This window comes from Colossoma macropomum, unplaced genomic scaffold, assembly GCF_904425465.1.
Source record: "Colossoma macropomum unplaced genomic scaffold, Colossoma_macropomum, whole genome shotgun sequence".
In the NCBI taxonomy this organism is placed as follows: domain Eukaryota; kingdom Metazoa; phylum Chordata; class Actinopteri; order Characiformes; family Serrasalmidae; genus Colossoma; species Colossoma macropomum.
Genome location: NW_023494817.1, coordinates 384944 through 404697, shown reverse-complemented (window position 1 = coordinate 404697; position 19754 = coordinate 384944). Strand labels below are relative to the sequence as shown.

Genomic DNA, 19754 nt, shown 5'->3' with positions numbered 1-19754 from the left:
GGCCAAAGAGTTTAATTTTTACTTCACCAGTCAACAGAACTTGTTTCCAAATGCCTCTGGCTGATCTAGTTGTTGTTTTTTTTCATGACTGTTCCATGCAGTTTATTTTTGTTCAATAACACTGCACAGCAGAACGCTGCACCGCCACTCTTTTATCAACAAATCCTTCCTAAAGGTCCTTTGCTGTCATGTGGGTTTTGCTTTGCCTTTCTTGTCAGCGAACAAGCAGTTCTATCTGAGAACTGAGTTTACTTAGCCTTCTAGATCTTGCCTTGACCTTCACAGTTTCCCTTGACTGCCATTTCTTAATGACAATTCAGACAATGGAAACTGTGAGCTGGAAGCTCTTTGAAATCTTGTACAGGATTTTTGGGTCAGTCGGAGTCGACAGTTGGAGAGAGAGTTGAGTCATGTTTGAGGGGCGCAGACTCAGATTTTTGGCCTCCTGATCTCGTTTTAGACCAGTTAGATTTTTTCAACCCAACTCTGAGTGAAATCTAGTGCAAACTGATCAACGACTCATATGTTAAACATGTTAACCTGCTGCTTCTTTACTGCATCAGTGCAGTGCATTCAGTCTCCCAAAAAATCTGCAGAAACCAGTAAAACAGTGTGAGACACCCAGTCTTTATAATTCTGTTCAGACTTTAAAAGTCGCGTAATGAACCCAGGGCTTTAGGGGAACCCATGGCTGTTGAGTGTTAGCACAAGGTTTGAAGAGTCAGAGACTTTATTATGCTCTATAATTGTCATCAACTGACAGATCCCAATGACATTTAACATATGGTACAACATTACACACTTAATAATATTAACATTTGAAGACAAAGTTTGCAGAAGTGGTTTACTACTTTTCATATAAAAAAAATCCACAAAACATATAATTAGGCACTTACTTATATATCATTGGCCACTTTATCAAAAACATCTTCAATATGGATGCACAATTAAAGACTGTAGTCCATCTGCACATTTTATCAGCCTCCCTCTACCCTGTTTATCAATGGAAAGGGACCACTATTGTACCACAACTGATCATAAAACTCTCTGCATCAATTTCTGAATGTGTAAGGCATTCCAAATCTGCTTAGCAACCGTTGTTGTCCACCTCGGTCAATCGGTCATGCAGCATATGGATATAATTTAAATTTGAAGCTCCAGTTGTGGGCAAAAGATGGAGTGCCTGGAGCACTTTGATGTGAAGGCTGATAAAGTAGAGTGGGTTTTCTACAAATTTCCAAAGCCAAGCATAGTTTGGCCCTGTGTTTAGCCCTAAATGTCAAGACCCAACCTTTCTATTTGTGGTTGAGGTGGATGCCTTGGAGTCTGGCACAGGAGTTATACTGTCCCAGGGTGTGGGCAGTCCTCCCAGGTTGCACCCTTGTGGCCTTTATTCAAGGAAACGAACTGATACTGAGAATAATCATTTTGCTATGTCAAATAGGGAACTGTTTGTCATGAAAGCAGCATTTGAGGTGGAGACGCTGGTTAAAGGGGGCCCAGCATTTCCAGTTATAAAAACCATAAGAACCTAGAATATATCAGTGAGGTCAAACACATGAACCATCTACCATCTACACAGAGTGAAAAAGTGAAGAAGTTCATTTTAGACTGTCGCTTCTGCTGATTTCAAGCCCACACTTCTGTACTGACGTGCATGTGAATTGTAAAAGGAGGAAACTGTCAGAGGAAGAAGAAACAGGGTTTTTATTCTTCTATGAAAGCGTGACAGACGGCAGTTCCTTTAGTTGGCTCATCAAACCAAAGCCAGACAGAGCTATCACTGCACTCCGTGCAGGCTGCAGACCATGAAGCTTCTCCTTTTAATGAGTCTCCTGCTCTACAACTCCATACATACAGCTCAGACAGGTAAGTAGACCACCTCACACTGTGGACACTTTTATTATGGTCAGACCAGGCTGGCCTGCAGATTTACGGAGACGTTTACACAGTGCCTGAACAAAATCAAGGCATATCTGAGACCCACAGGCAGCTTGTTCCAGCTTTGGGCAACATAAGAGCTAAATGCTGCCTCACCATGCTCTGCTTTCCAAACTTTGCTAGCTGACCAGTCTTGATCTCACAGGCCTGTTAGGTTTGTATTCTTCTAGTAGATCAAAGAGTCTGGTGTTCAGAGAAGGAGCAGCTCTTTAAGATCTTCTAGTCCTATAACTAACTGGGAGCCAATGTGAGGCTCTTAATACTGGAGTAATACGCTCAGCTCTCTTTGCCCTGCTAAGCAGTGCATTTTGAATATGCTGTAGCTGTGCTGTGGTTTTTTGAGTCCACTGAGTCCAGTCTGCTGGAGAAAAAGAAATAAACTTCTCTAAAAACTGTTTATAGAGTGAGTTTCTAATCTAGATACACTTTTAAGAAGAGAAAATAATTTGAGATCATAGGAAACACAAACAATGCCAAAACCCTGTTAAATTGTTCTTCATCTGTTAATAGATGGAAATGAATTTTTTTCAGAAATTCAAGGAATAGTCTGATTGGTTATAAAGAGCATCTCAGAGAAGCAGAGCCTTTCAGAAGTAAAGATGAGGAGGGGTTCACCACTCTGTGAAAGACTGCACCATCAAACAGTGCCACAATTCAATAATAACGTTTCTCAATGTAAAACAGCAAAGAACTTTTGCTTTTCATCATCTATGGTACATAATATCATTAAAAGATTCAGAGAATCTGGAGAAATCTCTGTATGTAAGGGACAAGGCCAAAAACCAGTCTGGTTTTAAATGCAGCATATTCAGGTTTTGGCAGCATATGCTGCCATCCAGACGACACCTTTTTAGGGAAGGCCTTAATTATTTCATCAAGACAATCTGCATGTATTACAACAGCATTGCTGAGTCTGGTTGCTGACCTGACCTGCCTGCAGTCCAGACCTGTCACCCATTGATAAGATTTGTTGCATTATGAAATTACCAATACGACAAAGGAGACTCTGAACTGATGATCAGCTGAAATTCCATATCAAACCAGAACAGGAAAACATTTCACTTCCTAAACTACAGCAGTGTCTCCTCAGTTCCCAAACGCTTACAGAGTGTTGTTAAAAGAAGAGGTGATGAAACACAGTGGTAAACAGGCCCCCATCCCAACTCTTTTGGAACATGCTGTTGGCATCAAAATGGGCAAATATTTTTCAAAAAAACAATAAAATTCCTCAGTTTCAACATTTAATATGTTGTCTTTGTAGTATTTTCCTTAAAAAATTATGGTTTACATTATTTGTATATCATTGCATTTTATTTATATTTACATTCTGCACAGGGTCACAACTTTTTTGGAAATGGGGTTGTAATATCATTTAACTGTTTTGGGATTTGACAAAACAGTACCAGTCACAGTTGTCTCATACAATACAAGAGAATGTGATCAGTGTACAAGAACTAGACTAAAATAAGAAAGTGGATCACTGACAATTTCAGAGTTGAAGGCTTATTGATCACTGTTTTATACAAGCCATTTTTTCATAAAAACAGGAGGAAGTGACAATTACTTAATGATAGATATGCTCTTAAGCTATATGCCCAGGTAACATTGGCTAAAGCTTGCACACAGCCACACCCACCCCCTCCCGGACATTACATCACAGCACATTTGGTATGTCCATTTGTAAATAGGGGCTGGAATAGTTTGACCAAAAATATCTAAAATGAATAAGCACACTGTGTTTAATTAATTAATTAATTAATTATGAAATGTAAATACTACTGACTTTATGGGTGTTCATGAGAATGAGTATTCTGGTTTAACAACATCAGTTGTTAGAAGTCTAGATGATGGATAGTTATGTTTACATTCATGTCAGCATAGTTTGACTGGAATACAACATGATAAACTCATTCATACTTAGTAGAGTTCATACAGGTATGAGTTCCTTTAACAAATTTATTTGTTTGGAATTTTGTTCAATAAATGATTTGTTTCCAAATTATCTCTATCTATAATCAATTTATCTCAAGCTACATTCACCCTGCCCATCATCAAAACATAAATGTAAATCAAATTCCTGCTTTGACAAAATGGTTTATTTACAAATTAGGGATTTTCTTGAGAGATTTCTGCTTTCATTCCTGTAAAAATGCAAAGAAGTGTTGAAAACTACACAGTAAATACAGAGTGTTATGTGTGAGCTGTAGATTTGCATAAGAAGTTCTTGCTTCTGTGATGTTGTGTGATGACCATTTTTTTCATATTTGTTTTGACAGTAATATTCAGTCAAAGTGAAACAGAGGGGAGAGACGTCAGCCTGGTCTGTGTAAATGCGAGTAAAGTGATCTGGAGTAAAGGCACTGATGGAGGAAGATCAGCCATCCTTAGTGCAGAAAGTGGAGAAATCACCCAGAAACACAGACCTGATCCAGAAAACAGATACAGTGTATTAACTGATTCATCACTGGTGATAAAGAGCGTTTCTCTCTCTGACTCTGGGATTTACTACTGTAACTCTGCTCCTGTAGTGAATCTGACTGTGAATCCTGCAGGTGAGTGACAGTAACTGTGAGATATACAAACATCAGTTCCACTTTACATCTACAAAGAGCTGTTGTTCTTCATCTAATACTTTCTTTTTTGCACACTGTTTCTATAAAGTGACCTGGGCTATGAGGAAGACACAATACAAATGAACTATACAATACAATACAAATTAAACATTCTTCTTTTTTTCTTCTTCTTTTTCTTATTGAACTATGTCCTATGTATTATGAGCTATGCACTGTATACATTTCGGGGATTTCTGGGGATTGCTTTAGTAAGCATGTTATTTGAACTTACACTATTAATGTATTTTTTCAGATTGAATAGATAATAAATAATGTACAACAAAACAAATAATAATAATAATAATAACAAATAATACGTTCTTGTTCTGTTGACTTAATACTCAGAATTGAAATAACTAAAAATTTTAAGGCAGCCCATTTACATGATTATTAGTTACTGAATAATTAACCTTTAAATCTGAGCATATCAAGGAATTAGAGTTTAAACACTTTTTCACAATCAATATTATTTACAATACATATGAATAACTGTAATAGTATAATTTGGCTGTGGAATTAACTCTTTGAGTATAAACTTCAGTAATCTACATAAAAATTGTAGATTATTGAAGTTTAATTTTCATGTAAAAGCTAGAGTTTTGGGTCCAGATGATCTCAGATTCTGGAACATGCTTATAGTTGGACTGCTGAGTGGAAAAATGAAAAAATATCAAATTATGTAATGAAAAAAAATATAAAAATCAAACCACCAAATAATCACGACTGAAGCATTATGCTGCATGAACATGTTTCTCATCACAGAGCTGAATAAAGACTTTTCTTATCAGATAAAAGGCCTCAGACTGCTTCTCCTGAAGTGTCTTCCTGTTCTCCAGTTTGCCATGATAAAGTAATGAACCAAGTGCTTAATGTTTTCTCCTAGAACTGAAAGAAAAAGTTACATAAGCAGTCTCACAGAGCACTGTCTGTTATCAACAGTGTCTAGAACAAGCACTCCTCAAAAACTTTATCTGTGGTTTCAGTAGCAGAGACATTAGTGTAGGGGGTCAGCTTTAAAACTAACATCAAAGCAGCCGCACTGACCACAGGTGTGTGCCTCAACCCACATTCTACCTGCACTCTCTGCACTGTGTACTCTCACTTCTTTATTTCTTCTGCTTAAGCTAAACTCACTTAAATTTGGAGACCTCGCTGGTGGAAATGTGTATCTCAACACAATGTGCAGAAGAACATCTGTGCTTCAGACCCCTTGCCAGAGTGGATGAATGTGATGATTGAAAGAAAATTAAAAGAGAACTCAAAACACTGAGATCATTTGAGACCTGAACATCAAGCCAGGCCTTCTGTTTGTGTCTGTACTGAATTATTTATGGAAAAATTTGGAATATATCGGTGCACAAGTAATCCAGATGTTGGTGTCATTCATTTTATTACTAATACAATGATATGCAATTTTGGTAGCTACATCCTCTACAGAGAGCACAGTTAAATATGATTCTGCTAATGTATTTATTTATTTGCTAAATTTTTTACATATGTACAAAATAAACTGCTTTACCGCTCTTCAAATTTCCACAGTGTAAACTGTTTCACTGCTTGACTCCTCTCCGTGTTTTACATGATTGGCTGCTCATTGAAATACATGTGCATGATGATCATTCATAGCTTGAGTATCTATGGAGTCAATTTTTGTGCCAGAAGTTTCAAATAAATTAATAAAACCCACAAGCAATAACTTGTCCAAAATATGTTGCAAACACAAATAACGAGCGTTAAACTTAATTTCCAAAATATTACAACTCATTTTCATGCATTTTGATATAAATGTATTTCTCAGTCTTTCTTTGCTCTCATCTTTTTTCTAGCATCTGAAACGTTTCTTTTTCTTCTGACACATTTTCATGCAGGGGGAAGGTTTTTTTTAAAAAGAGTGATTTAGAGTGACTTGTTGTGTGACACATAGCCATGCCCACTCTTTTAAAACAGAAAAATAAATAAAATGTCTGCAGTCAAGACAAGGTACATGGAGTGAATATATAAAAATATAATAGAGTTCTGTTCCCTACACTCAAGGGTGCATACTGTGACACCCCTGTTACAGTTTAGTGAGTGTATATGATTACTGAATTTTTAACTGAATTTTATAATCCTCAGATATCATCTTAATATGTATTAGATAAAAGATAAAGATAGTATGAGAAGGCAGCATGTCTTTGTCTGCTGCAGCTCCACAATGAGAACTGCTCATCTAACTTAGTAACATATTACTATCAGCAGTGCTGATGCTGTAGTGATGAGTGATAACATCATGTCTGGTATTGTAAATGCGGTTGGTAACTGCTGTGGAGATTACTGTTCGAAGAAATAACATATTGATTTTAGATCTAACATGTCGAGAGGATCTCAACCACCACATAAAACCTATTTAAATACGGTGCAGGGGGGGCAGGAGAAACCACAGATCTTTCTTCAAGCATGTATGTTCCTCTAATGTTCTTCTGCACAGATAGCTGTTCTGATCAGCTGTTCTGACTCCTGGTTACGTCAAGCCTGAACATGTATCCTCTGTTCTTCCTCAAAGTCACTAAAAGGATATGAAACAGGAAGCATAACTAAGAATCTATATTGTTTCTAAACATGAAACACCCAGACGTTTTTTAAAATACGTTCTTTAATATATATTTTGCTTTTCTCCTCCAGCCAGCACAGCTTCACCTACGACAACAGGTAACAGAACACGCTCCCCTCAGAGCCGCTGCCGTCACCTGTTTGTGAGATTAAGTAACCAAGTAGAACATTTTCTACAGTTTTTCTTGTTTCAACTGTTTGTAGTTATTTCATTTTATATAAACTTATATTTCAACTTTGACTCTGATGATTGATCAGATTCAGGATGCATAGTTTAACCAATGATTTTTCACACCCTCTTTCTCATCTACACTTTTATTTTCTCTTTCTCTCAACAGGAGCAAGTCCAAGCTCTTCCACAAAAGGTATTTGTTTCTGTTCCTGTAACAGCCACTGATCTGTGTGGCATCATTTCTGGTCTCTACCTATTTAGTAACACTCAAATCCTAAATCTGTGTTGGATGGTGTGAGTTTCTTCTGTACAGAGTACAAAAGCATTAGAGTCATGCAGATAAGCAGGTACACAGTATATACCCACCTCTGAGTGACCGATTTACTGTTTACCGTTTAAACTGAGTTAATCGTTGAACTGCTGTGTCATTTGAAAATCAAACATCTGCCACTAGATGTCACTGTGTCTCAGGTTTAACTGAGGTTTATTTTAAACCTGCTAAAGACACAGTTTTACGGAGGTTTAAGGCAAGATTATTGTAATTGAAGTGCATTTTCAGCTCAGATGTTTTAATATTTCATACCTTCTGCCATAATGTTTTGTAGACTTCATTGTCTGTTTTAATTAAATGCTACATCACTCAATTAAACACACCCTGAGTTACCATACTCAAGTAGAGGAAGCTTTAATCATTACATCGTTCAGTCTTGATTAGGCTTTCCAGAATGTGTTGTTCAGAGAAGCTGAAGATGACCTGTGTTTAGGTTATCTTTGTTGATTACTTAAAAGGGAAACTGTGTGGGACGCAGGGTCCCAATCGATTGGCAAATTGTGGAGTTCTGCATGAGCAAAAATGATGTTGCTGCCTCTGTGGGTTGGTTCACAGTCCGATAGTGAAGCTGCCAATGCAGCTCATTAAAACACAGAAAGCCTGTTCAGGGCTGAAGAGCTTTCTTGTGGCTTCTGATGAATCGTAGCTCCACTGGTGAAGTGGAGCTTCAGAGAGGCGTCCACAGGTACTGGTGCAGAGGAAGCCTCGGTCACTGAGTAGCACTCCGCTGTAAAGGCCTTCCTTGTTTTGAGCATTTCATCCATTCAATCTCATTCAGTTTCTTGTCAGTGATCATTAATTAAAAAACCATCATGGTTACTTGTCAATGGCGACACAGTTTTAGTTGATGCATTTTAAATTACAGGTAATGGAAATAAAGACACAGCATTGTACACATATATATATATATATGTGACCCCTCCTATCGGGTGTTCATCCGCCCTGGTCAACGATGGACACCAAGTTGGAATGATGCAGTTTTATTTGCCTCCTGTAATGAGTATGGCAACCACAGTTTAAGTCTCTGTTCATGCTTCGGCCAGCATACAACACGGCAACGTGCAAACGCTCTACTGCCCAAAGAATATGTTGGTCCAAATATATTTCCAAAACCAATGAACCAATGACATGAGAAATATACATTCATGAAAATAATATAAATACCTTTACAAATTACTATGATCGTATAGTGGTGAAAGTGCTTGTGTTTCCATATTACGCTCAGTTTTTAGATTCAGTCTACGTTTTACATTTCCATCAGTGTCAATATGAATAATATTTTATAGCTACATCATCCTTTTCTAATTAGTGAAACATCAACAAAAAGTAAAATATGAAATAATGTCATCTGGTGGTGAACATAAAATGCGGCATCCAGACCACATGGTGCAGCTGAGAGTGAGCTAGTTAAACCAGCTAGCATTGCTGTGCTCATTGATACTGTTCTAAAACACCTTAAAACATGAATATAACATACCTGTAATGAGTATGGCAACCACAGTTTAAGTCTCTGTTCGTGCTTCAGCCAGCATACAACTAAAGAAACAGGCTAACATTAGCACAGTTCAGTTCAGGTTTAGCTTCGAATTTATAACTTTTTAAATAAAGCGTTTTGAAAAAGCCCAACTGGGTATACTAGTCTCTATTACATGTATTTCAAGACAGTAGGGACAAAAGTCGAATATTACAACACTTTACATAGTTATTTGCAGTTTTGCTGAGCTGAATATACAAAGCTGTACTCACCACGGCAGTGTGCAAACACTACTGCCGAGGCTGCACCGAATCACCAATATATAGAGGAGCTGTAATACGCTGACCGACCAGCAGGAATTTCATAACATAACATTAATACAACTATTGTATACTGTTACATATATATACACACACAAACACAAGTACTGGCCCACACCTCTTAATCATTGAATTCAGGTGTTTCAGGCAATTACCCGTGCAGTCTGCCTTTACAAACATCTGTGAAAGAGTGGGTCTTTCTAAAGAGCTCACTGAATTCGAGCATGGTACTCTAATAGGAGGTCACGGTTGCAACCAGTCATCATCATATTTAACTGCTTAGTCCAGAAAGGGTTGTGGTAGCAGTTGGGAGAGCAGAGAATCCCAGAGAGCCCTGTCCCCCCTGACGCTCCCAGGCAAACTTGGAGATATAATCCCTCCAGCGGGTCCTACAACGACCCTGGGTTCTCGTCCCAGTAGGCCGTACCTGGCAAAGCCCCACTGGGAGGTGTCCAGGGGGCATCCTGATCAGATGCGTGAACCAGCCCAACTGTTTCCTCTCAATGCGGAGGAGTAGTGGCTCTACTCCGAGCTCCTCCCAGATGACCGAGATACTTAAACTCCTCCACCTGGGGCATGTCATTTCCCCTTACCTGGAGTGGGCACGCCATCCTTTTCCAGGCTAGGACCATGGACTCAGGCTTGGAGGTGCTGATCTGCATACAAATTGCTCCACATTCAGCTGCAAACTGCTCTAATGAGCACTGAAGGCATCTATGCGATGGAGCCAAAAGAACAACATCATCTGCACATTGCAGAGACACCACCCTGTATGAGCTTGACTTAATGCGAAGTATACAAACACAGCTCTCAGTCTGGGAGTACAGAGATTGAATGGCCCAGAGTAGCAGCACCTGCTCCCCATACTCCCAGTGGGCCTCCCCCAAGATATCTCAGGGAACACGGCTGTAAGCCGGGAACCTATGTTTTGTCTATGGTGTTGTGGGGTCAATAACTTGGCATTAAAATGTTGAACCAGCTTTAAAACCCCAGGTAGTACAAATAATTGAGCAACTCCTGTTAGCTAAAGTTGGGGAGTGTGGTGGCAAGATTTTGCCCTACGTAAGCACACCTCTAAAACAAGAGACAAGACAATCATACCACGTCTCTTCTGACTGTAGATTATATTATTGCTACTGCTGTGCTGGTCGGGGTGCTGCTGATAGTTTTGGCTCTGTTTCTACAGAGACGCTACTGCAAAAGGGAAGGTGAGTGACTATCTTTATAAAATGAAAGGCTACTTTCCAACATCTTCAACATACCAGCAATGAATTTCATTTTAATCAACACATCATGCTGTACTGAACTGTCTGTCTTACTGTTCTCAGCTGCCAATGTCACCAAGGCTGATCATGTTTGCGAAACCATAAATGACGCTGCGCCGACCACACAGCCTGGTGAGCCTTAACAGAGTTTGACTCATGCAGTGAAACACCCTAGTATAGGTTGAAACACAGCTAGTATACATGGTCTGTTTCAATTTCTGAGGACACTTCACTTTCAAAATATATAAACCTGTTTTATTTATTGTAACATAACTAATTAAAGCCTAAAGAAAACCTTTTTGTGCAAATATTGAAGAAGTGCACCCTGAGAGATAATGTAAAGGTCCCACAATTTTATCTCCTTGTTGTGATGTCAGTACTCATCAGCACGCAAACCTTCTAAGTGTTTAAACCACATTTGGGTCAAAATAGTTTCAATATATATTTTAATAGGGCTGTGTGCAAGACCACCTTTGACAAGTCCAAGAAAAGTCCAACCATATGCCTAGTTGAGATCAAACTGTTCAAGATTGAGACTCAATTTTTTGATCTTCTCAAATTATTTGAATCCTTTAAAAGTGAATCCCTACAGACTCACTTTGGACATGAGAATCAATGCTTACCAATACATAATCAATTACGTGGTTCTGCAGTGCAGTACATTTGCATGCCTTATGTTCTGTAGAGTCTCTACCTTGTTTGTGTGTTCAGTGTCAAGAATTGACATAAACAGTAATGATGTACCAAAATATACAATATAAAACAAAATATCCAATCGTATACTTACAAACACAAAATATGTTATAGATTGCAAGTTTATAATTGCCTTTAACTGTTGTGCATCAGCGCCCTGAGCTTTTCAGCATTCACATGGTGCCTACTCTGAATAAATTTAACCAATCTCAATGCTATTTGGCTAAGTCACAGACAGATGCATTGATTTGGTTTTGAGTTCATTAAATATGAGTCAGTGTGTGCATTGTTGACAGTTTTGTTACTTTTTTGTTTTTTATTAACTGCCATTGTCTTCTCTTTCACAGCATCTGCCCCTCCAAAGGAAGGTGAAGACCTTTACATGCTGGCAGGTGATCCAGACATCATAAAACTGGGTAAAGACTTCAGACGTTTCTGTTGTTTATCTGATGCTACAGAGCTGATAAAAATCTCCTGCTTCTGCTTCTTTAAAAAAGATAACGCAACACTTAGCTAAACAGACTTCCTCCACAGGCAGCGTGTGGAACCACATTCTTTTACTGCATGTACCATCTCAGACTGGTTCCTGACCACACTGTCCAGAGCTGCATTTTAACATCATGTCTGCAAGTTTACAGTAACGCGTCAGAACCAATGAGAATGTTAATGGGACTTCTGGTAGACTTTTTGGTCACGAGACGTCATTTCACGGTGTCTCTTAAGTTTTAAAAAGAAACTGCTATTTTAGCCTAAATATGAGTGATTTGGTTTACTGTCATTACTGTTATTTTAGCTTCCGAGTGGTGCAACTGTCTAAGTGTTGGTCCTGTCAGCAGGAGATCGCAAGTTTAATCCCTGGTGATGTTACAGCCGTCCGTAGCCGGGTGTCCAAGAGAACACAATTGGCCTCGATCTCTGGGTCGGCGTGATGCTAGTCAGTGCAGGTGTCTGTTAGTTGACGTAACAGATCTGGCAGTTGGCGCTTTTTTTGAGTGCCTTCAGCTGTCCAGTGACGTTGCGTGAGCAGCAGTTCATAAAGACACGGTGGAGCTTCACAGGTCTCGGAGGAAGCCTGTGCTGCCTTCACCCTCGACGACTAAATTGGGGAGAAAAGTGGGGAGAAAAGTGGGGGATAAATCAAAAAGAAAGAAAGAGAAAACTCAGTGTAGTCAAACAAAAGTTATCAATCAGGGATCGAACAGGAATAATAAGACACTACAGAATCATGGTGAAAGTGAGTGAGTGGAGAGAGTTAAAGATTTTGTAATGCATTCCTTCACACTGGTTTATAATGTCATAATTGTTTTCTGTTTATCAGGCTTGAAGAACCAAAGTGCAGCTTCCCCTTTAGTACCACAAGTTCAGTTCACTGAGAACAACCCGGTAAATAACCTGCAACATGTCAGACTTACAAACATAAACATTTCTTATCTACTGTATTAATGACAAAGAGCGAACTAATGAAACTCTGAATGTGTAAAACAGTCCTCAGACCTCTGAAACGTCATTGGACATATTTAAAGTCCATTTTACAGTCCGAACTTCATTGATGTCACAGTAATGTGTTACAGCAGATGTTTGTTTTTATCCCTCAGAGTGAGCCGCTCTATTCCACCATCTCCAAGAAGTCAACACGTGTGGAATGAACACATGACTGCCTTGCAGATCCATGCAAAATAATACAGCATCTCATCTGCTTCTGTTTGAACTCCTTCACTTTAACAAATGTTTTAACTTTCAAACTGGGTTTAAATGTAATTGGCTAATTTTTTGTATATACCTTATATACAAAAATAACTTATTTTCAGATTCATGAATGTTTGAATAGTCCTTGTGTATTATTATTATTATTATTATTATTATTATTATTAAGTCAGTTATGACTAGGCTGTAGAGTCAGAACTGTAAAACACAAACAAGAAATTAGTGCTACAAAACTGGGGCAGCACTATGGATCAAGACTGTGCACTGGGAATCTACAGGAACCAGCAGAGGAAGTGGGGTATATGTGTCGAGTCTGATGTAGCGACTAGATGCAAATGCAGAAAGACTTAATGACAACAGGCAAAATCCAAGATAGAGAAGTAAAGCCAGCAGGCAGTGCCAGAACAAGGGGCAGACAGGCTAATAAACAAAATAAAACAAAACACAAGAGTGAAATGAGCCACAGGTGTGAAAGGGAGTGAGCCAGAGCCTGGCGCTGGTGAGTGGTAGGAAGTGAAGCCTGGGATGTGACAATATATCAGGTCAGAAGGAGCATCTGAAGAGTTACATTCTAAAATTCTGTATATCCATTCGTTATATATGTTTTTGAAAAGAACAACATAATCAGCAGAAAACATATTTTATCACCAAAGCAGGGGATATTAATCATAATATAGCATTGATATTTCGCTTAATGTGTAAAGACCACTCCCACTAGTGTATTCACTATATGGCCAAAAGTATGTGGACACCTGACCATCACACCTGTATGAGCCTGTTGGACGTCCCTTTCTTTATGGAGTTGCCCCATCTTTGTGGCTGTAACAGCCTCCACTCTTCTGGGAAGCTTTCCACAAGATTTTGGAGAGTGTCTGTGGGACTTTGTGCCCATTCAGTCTAAAGAGCATTTGTGAGGTCAGGCACTGATGCTGGCTCACAGTTGATGTTCCAGTTCATCCCAAAGGTGTTCAGTGGGGTTGAGGTCAGGGCTCTGTGCAGGCCACTAGATTTCCTCCACACCAAACTCATCAAACCATGTCTTTATGGAGCTTCTTTGTGCACAGGGACTCAGTCATGGGGAAGAGGAAAGGGTCTTCACCAAACTGCTGCCTTTTGTGCAGATGCTCAGCCATGAAAACCCATTTTATGAAGCTCTTACTGCACAGTTTTTGTGCTGATGTTGCTTCCAGAAGCAGCCTGGAACTCTGCAGTGAGTGATGCAACTAAGCAACTAAGCAGTCCAGATGTTTTAACATACATAACAGTAGTGCAGCCACTAACGAGTACAATAGGCATAAAGTAACCTACTGATTGTATGGAAAATCAAAAATTCAGAGTTTTATAAATAGTCCAAACAATAAAAAACTTAAATGAACAACAACAAACCATTCATACACCTAAAAAAAAAGCATTTCTTTAATACATAAACAAATCTTTGATTAAATGGTTCTTCTCTGTGATGGAAAAGCTTTTTTAAAAAAAGATAAACATGAACAACTAAGTCGTTACCATATCTTTAAAACGTAAACAAATACATCAGTTAAAATAAAACAAAAAATGTCATGAAATGGTTTCTCAGACTCAATTTTTCATACAGACTTCTAGTGCATGTGTAACTGTGTGTGTGCATTTGTATGTACAGGGTGTGTATTCTTGTCTAATTATCCATTTATTCAGTCGTGTGCAAATGTTTCACACGTTGAAATTATATTTTTGTTAATTTTCTAAGTAAAATTAAGTTCACACATCCACAGAGAACATATTAATATAGCATTTTCAGGCAACTGTTATTTCTATTTAATTGCTGAGCTAAACTTTTGAGTGTGTGTTAAGTTCTTTTTTACTTTTGCATATGACTGCATGTGTTAGAACTACAGGGCAGCGATAATGCTTTTCTCTAACTACAACCGGCACACAGTGCTGTTTCTGTGGTTCAGGGTCTGTGGTGAGCTTTTCTCTTTCACTGAGAACGTGTGGTCGATCTGAGTGAGCTACTGAGCAATATCAATTCATGCTGGTGTTCCTAATAAAATGTTCTACAAGACAATGCACAGTCATCTTTGTTCATATTATTGTGAAGGTCCACAGTGGTTGTAGCCAATCATGTAATACTTAGTGACCAGCCAGAAAATAACCAATCAAAACACAAAACACAAGTTAATTAGTAAAATGAGCTAGCTGGCAGAAATGTGTGTCAGAATGTCTTCATTTCTAAGACATTAATGTCCTAGGACTAGTTTCCTGGATATGGATTAAATCTATTCTTACTTAGACTAAATGAACCCAGTTTGCAGTCTGTTGTACCACATAAAGAATGTGGCTTGGCGTCAATACATACTTTAACACACCCTTGTCCACTTGGCCCTTTGGAGGAATCCCCAATGTCATCTTAAGGGCTGGTGTTTTATTTTTTTAAGTCAAGAAAACTTTGTTAGATGACCTTTGGAGGATTGAGGGACCATCTAAACGCCAAGTGTCGACTTCAACAGCAGAACTCGCCCAGATATTATTGCAACCTAATGCATTTTTCTTTTCAAACCTGAAAAGTCATACAGAGCTGTTTATAAGCCACAGCAGTAAAATACTTTAAAATGCTCAACATTTCAAAATGGTAATGTTTGAATTTTCTTTAGGTTGCAAACTACTCCACCCCTTATACATGAATGTCAATACAACTTCACTTTACTCTGCTAGCTGGCTAGTTAGCAGGCTAAAGCCTACATAGCTAACAATAAAAATACAAGCAGCACATCATGGCTCTACACCAAGGCTTAGAGACCGACAAAGCACTTTTTAAATGTATGTACGTTATATTTAAACTTCTCAAAATAAATAAAATAATATATAAACATTTTTCATTGCGAAGTTTGGAAACCCATGTCATGACAGACCCTGGCTTTAAACTTTATGCTAGTAAAATCTGGATGATCCTTTTCTTCTTTGGCACAGTGTAGGTTTTTCTCCTACAATGCAGTCTGGCCTTCGAACAGCACCCTTGAGATTGCCCACTGAGCACTCTAAAGTAGCCATCATTATCTTGCTCCTTACTGATCAAGCCCTTGCTTGGGCTACCCTTGTTTGGGAGAAAGAGGCTACCACGTGTTCCTCCTCAGACTTGTTTATGGCCACCATGTGGTGTACGTTTGACCATCCAGTCTGTGGAAGAGTGGTTTGTTCCTGTTGCTTTCACCTCAAGCAGGCTAAGCCCTCAGTGGCAAAGTGCACAATGGAATTTTGCACCCTTGCCACTGAAAGCAGGTGGGAAGCCACGGCCCTAATGCCGATATTTCAGCAGGGTCTTAGTAATGAGCTAAAGGATGAGTTGGTCACTCGAGATGTACCTGAATTTTAGAGGAACTCATCAAACAGGCTCTAAAATTAGACAACGGTTTGCGAGAATGCTGCAGGAGTCTGTGTGCCCTTGTTATAAGACTCTTTCTCAGATTTTTCCTGGGTCATCTCCCACACTTTCTGAGTCCACCGAGCAGCCCATTCAATTAGGAGACACCCGCATCTCTAGAGGAACTGCAAGAGGGTCAGTTCCCTACTGTGGGCTGCCCAGCCATGTCCTGAGCTTCAGGAAAAAAATCAGGGCCCATTGAACAAAGGGGGATCTGTGATTGACCTAAAGTTACCTGCCAGGACATCCGGGCACTTTCTCACTGCTACCCTCTCATGGAGGCAGGAGTTTGACAAGAGGCTCCAGGGTTTTGTAGACTCTGGGACAATCAGTAATTTTACTGATAACACCCTGGCTAAAACTTCTAATCTGTCCCTAGTGGACCTGTAGAAGATTTCATTTCTGCTCATCCGGCCACATCTGCATTGGCTGACCTGGTCTGTAGCAGGCTGGGTGCCTCAATGTAAGGGGTCTTGCATTGAGATTCCTGTATCGGCTCCAAATCAGTCCAAGAATCCCATTACTTGCCCCAGTCTGTCTAAAGTGCCCATTTAGTGCATATTAAGACTGTGCTATTGTGCTATCACTGTTAAAGATCATTATCTGCTGCCGCTGATTATCTCAGCCTTCTAGGCACTGCAGCAGGCCTCCATTTTTACTAAACTGGACCTGCACAGTGCTTACAACCTTATCCGAGTATGTGAGAGAGATGAATGGAAGACCACATTCATTAACCCAACTGGGCATTACAAGTATCTTGTAATGCTATTCAGGCTGATGAATGCTTCTGCTGTCTTCCAACGGTTCACCAACTTGGTCTTATGTGAAACCCTTGATTACTGCATGTTTGTCTAAATAGATGACATCCTCATCTACAGCCACTCTGTGGATGAGCACGTAGTTCATGTTCGCCAGGTACTTCAGCTTTTACTAGAGAACCACCTCTATGTAAAGCAGGAGAAATCCATCTTTGATGCACAGTCACGTCAGATTTCTCGGGTTTGTGGTGTCCAGGAATCAGGAAATAGCCAAGCTTCAAATATTCCAAATTGTATGCCAGTGCAATAACAGTGTGTAAGTTCAAAAATGTTTAATTAAATTAAATTGGGGCTTGAGTGTTTCAGTGTTGTAAATATTAACCATACTAACCTGTGAAAACATAGAGACATCAGATTTGATTGATTTTTTAAGCCATGGTCTCTCTCTCTCTCTCTCTCTCTATCTATCTATATATATATATATATATATATCTGTCTTTGTCTGTCTGCAATCACCCTCTAGTGGCAAAACATAAGAACAGCAAAAAAAAAGTATGAAAATGAAACCCAGCTGTACACACAAATACAGGGTGAATAACACTCAAAACTTTTCTTTAAACCAGAGCTTGTCCACATTTCCATGCTGAAATAAGTTAGTTCCACATTTCAGCCTGGACTGCTTCTTAAACTAGTCACAATACAGGACAGCTGAAAAAAAGAATTCTGCACATGCAAATGGTAACTTGGAGCAATATAAGGCAGCAAAATATGATTTGTGTTCTGCAAAAAGGAAAGCAAAGACGATCTATGCAAAGTGACTGGAGCAGAAAGTGAAAATTAATGATGTTAAATCAGTTTGGGAAAGTCTGAGGCTGATGACCAATTATAAAGCATAGTCCATATTAGACAATTCTGTGGACTTACCAAGCAAATTAAATAGAGCAATTTGAAAAGAGTCCACCTTTGGTTGTGCCTATCTGTGCACCACTTTCACCACAATTTGTCAAATAAGGATAATCGGTTTTTGATAAACAAAACCCAAAGACCTGGACCAGATAAGCTTTGACATGCTGTGTTAAACCATTGTGCTTCTCACTTGGTCTCAGTATTTTTGGATACATATAACATCTCTCTGAGTTTTGTTTTAAAGAATCAGTCATCGCCCTCTGCCAGAAGTTTCTAAAATTACTTCACTGAATGATTTTAGACCCATAGAACTTAGTTTGGTTGCAGTGAAGGCATTTGAGCATACTACCCCTACTCATCTTAAGTCACATACAGCTTCAGTATTGGATTCATGTCAAATACGTTTATTGAGCTAATCAATCAGTTGACGATGCCATTAATCTAGCTCTTTGTCATGGTGTACTAACATAGTGTACTAACAGTTTTGAGACAGTTGCTAACAATTTGCTAACAGTTATATAATTGTTCTTTTCATAGATTTCACCTCAGTTTTTAATCTAGTGAATATCACCAAGCTCTTCCAAAAGTTAAAGGATTTAATCATCAACTCAGCTTTATGTCATTGGTTTCTGGCCTTTTTAAGTGGAAGGAAACAGTCTGGTAAAACTAATAATGTAACATCACAGTGGTTGTCAATTAGTACCTGGAGTGCCCCAGGGCTCAGTACTGTGCCCGTGGCTTTTTTCTCTCTATACTAAGAATACTGTGAAATATGCAGGCAATACCACCATAAAAATTCCAGTGCAGGTTTTGGGACAGTTGGTATCTGTCTATCAAATATATGGGAACTTATATTTGTGACTTGCTGAAGTGGAGTATTAATTCTGATCGTATTATTTAAAACCTCCACAACGGTTGATCTTTTTGAGACAGTAAAAAAAAAAAAAGTAAGACGAGATCTACTAGTTGAATTTTATTCATTAATCATCCAGAGTGTTCTCACGTCATCTATTAGTGTGGTACAGAAATACAGATATCCAGGCTCATAATAAAATGCAAGGTGTTGTCAGTAAAGCTTGAAAGACAGTTGGAATATCACTTTCTTCTGTTGACTCTGTTCATACTCTGCACACCTGAAGCAAGCAAAGAGAATAATTACAGATTCCTCTCATACAGCAAACCATCTTTTCCAACCACTTCCTTCTGGGAAGCACTACAGATCCATAAAACTACAACCCCATTTCCCAAAAAGTTGGAATGCTGTGCAAAATGTAAATGAAAAAACAAAATTCAATGATATGCAAATCATATAAATCCTATATTTCATTGAAAATAGTACAAAGACAACATATCAAATGTTGAAAATGAGAAATTTTATTGTTTTTTGAAAAATATATGCTCTTTTTGAATTTGATGCCAATAACACAGTCCTGAAAAGTTGGGACGGGGGCCTGTTTACCACTGTGTTTCATCACCTCTTCTTTATCAACACTCTGTAAGTGTTTGGGAACTGAGGAGACACTGCTGTAGTTTAGAAAGTGAAATGTTTTCCAATTTTTGTTTAATATAGGATTTAGAATTAAGTATTT

General features: G+C 38.8%; 1 protein-coding gene across 1 annotated transcript; it reads left to right on the top strand.

Annotated features, from left to right (window-relative positions):
* The first annotated feature begins 1772 nt into the window (after positions 1-1772).
* LOC118800141 lies at positions 1773-13080 on the top strand. Its single transcript, XM_036560305.1, has 9 exons — positions 1773-1869; positions 4218-4493; positions 7215-7241; positions 7481-7507; positions 10561-10647; positions 10768-10836; positions 11745-11813; positions 12716-12780; positions 12993-13080. The coding sequence occupies exons 1-9, from the start codon at positions 1809-1811 to the stop codon at positions 13041-13043; spliced, it is 732 nt and encodes a 243-aa protein (XP_036416198.1). The 5' UTR covers positions 1773-1808; the 3' UTR covers positions 13044-13080.
* The last annotated feature ends 6674 nt before the right edge of the window (positions 13081-19754 follow it).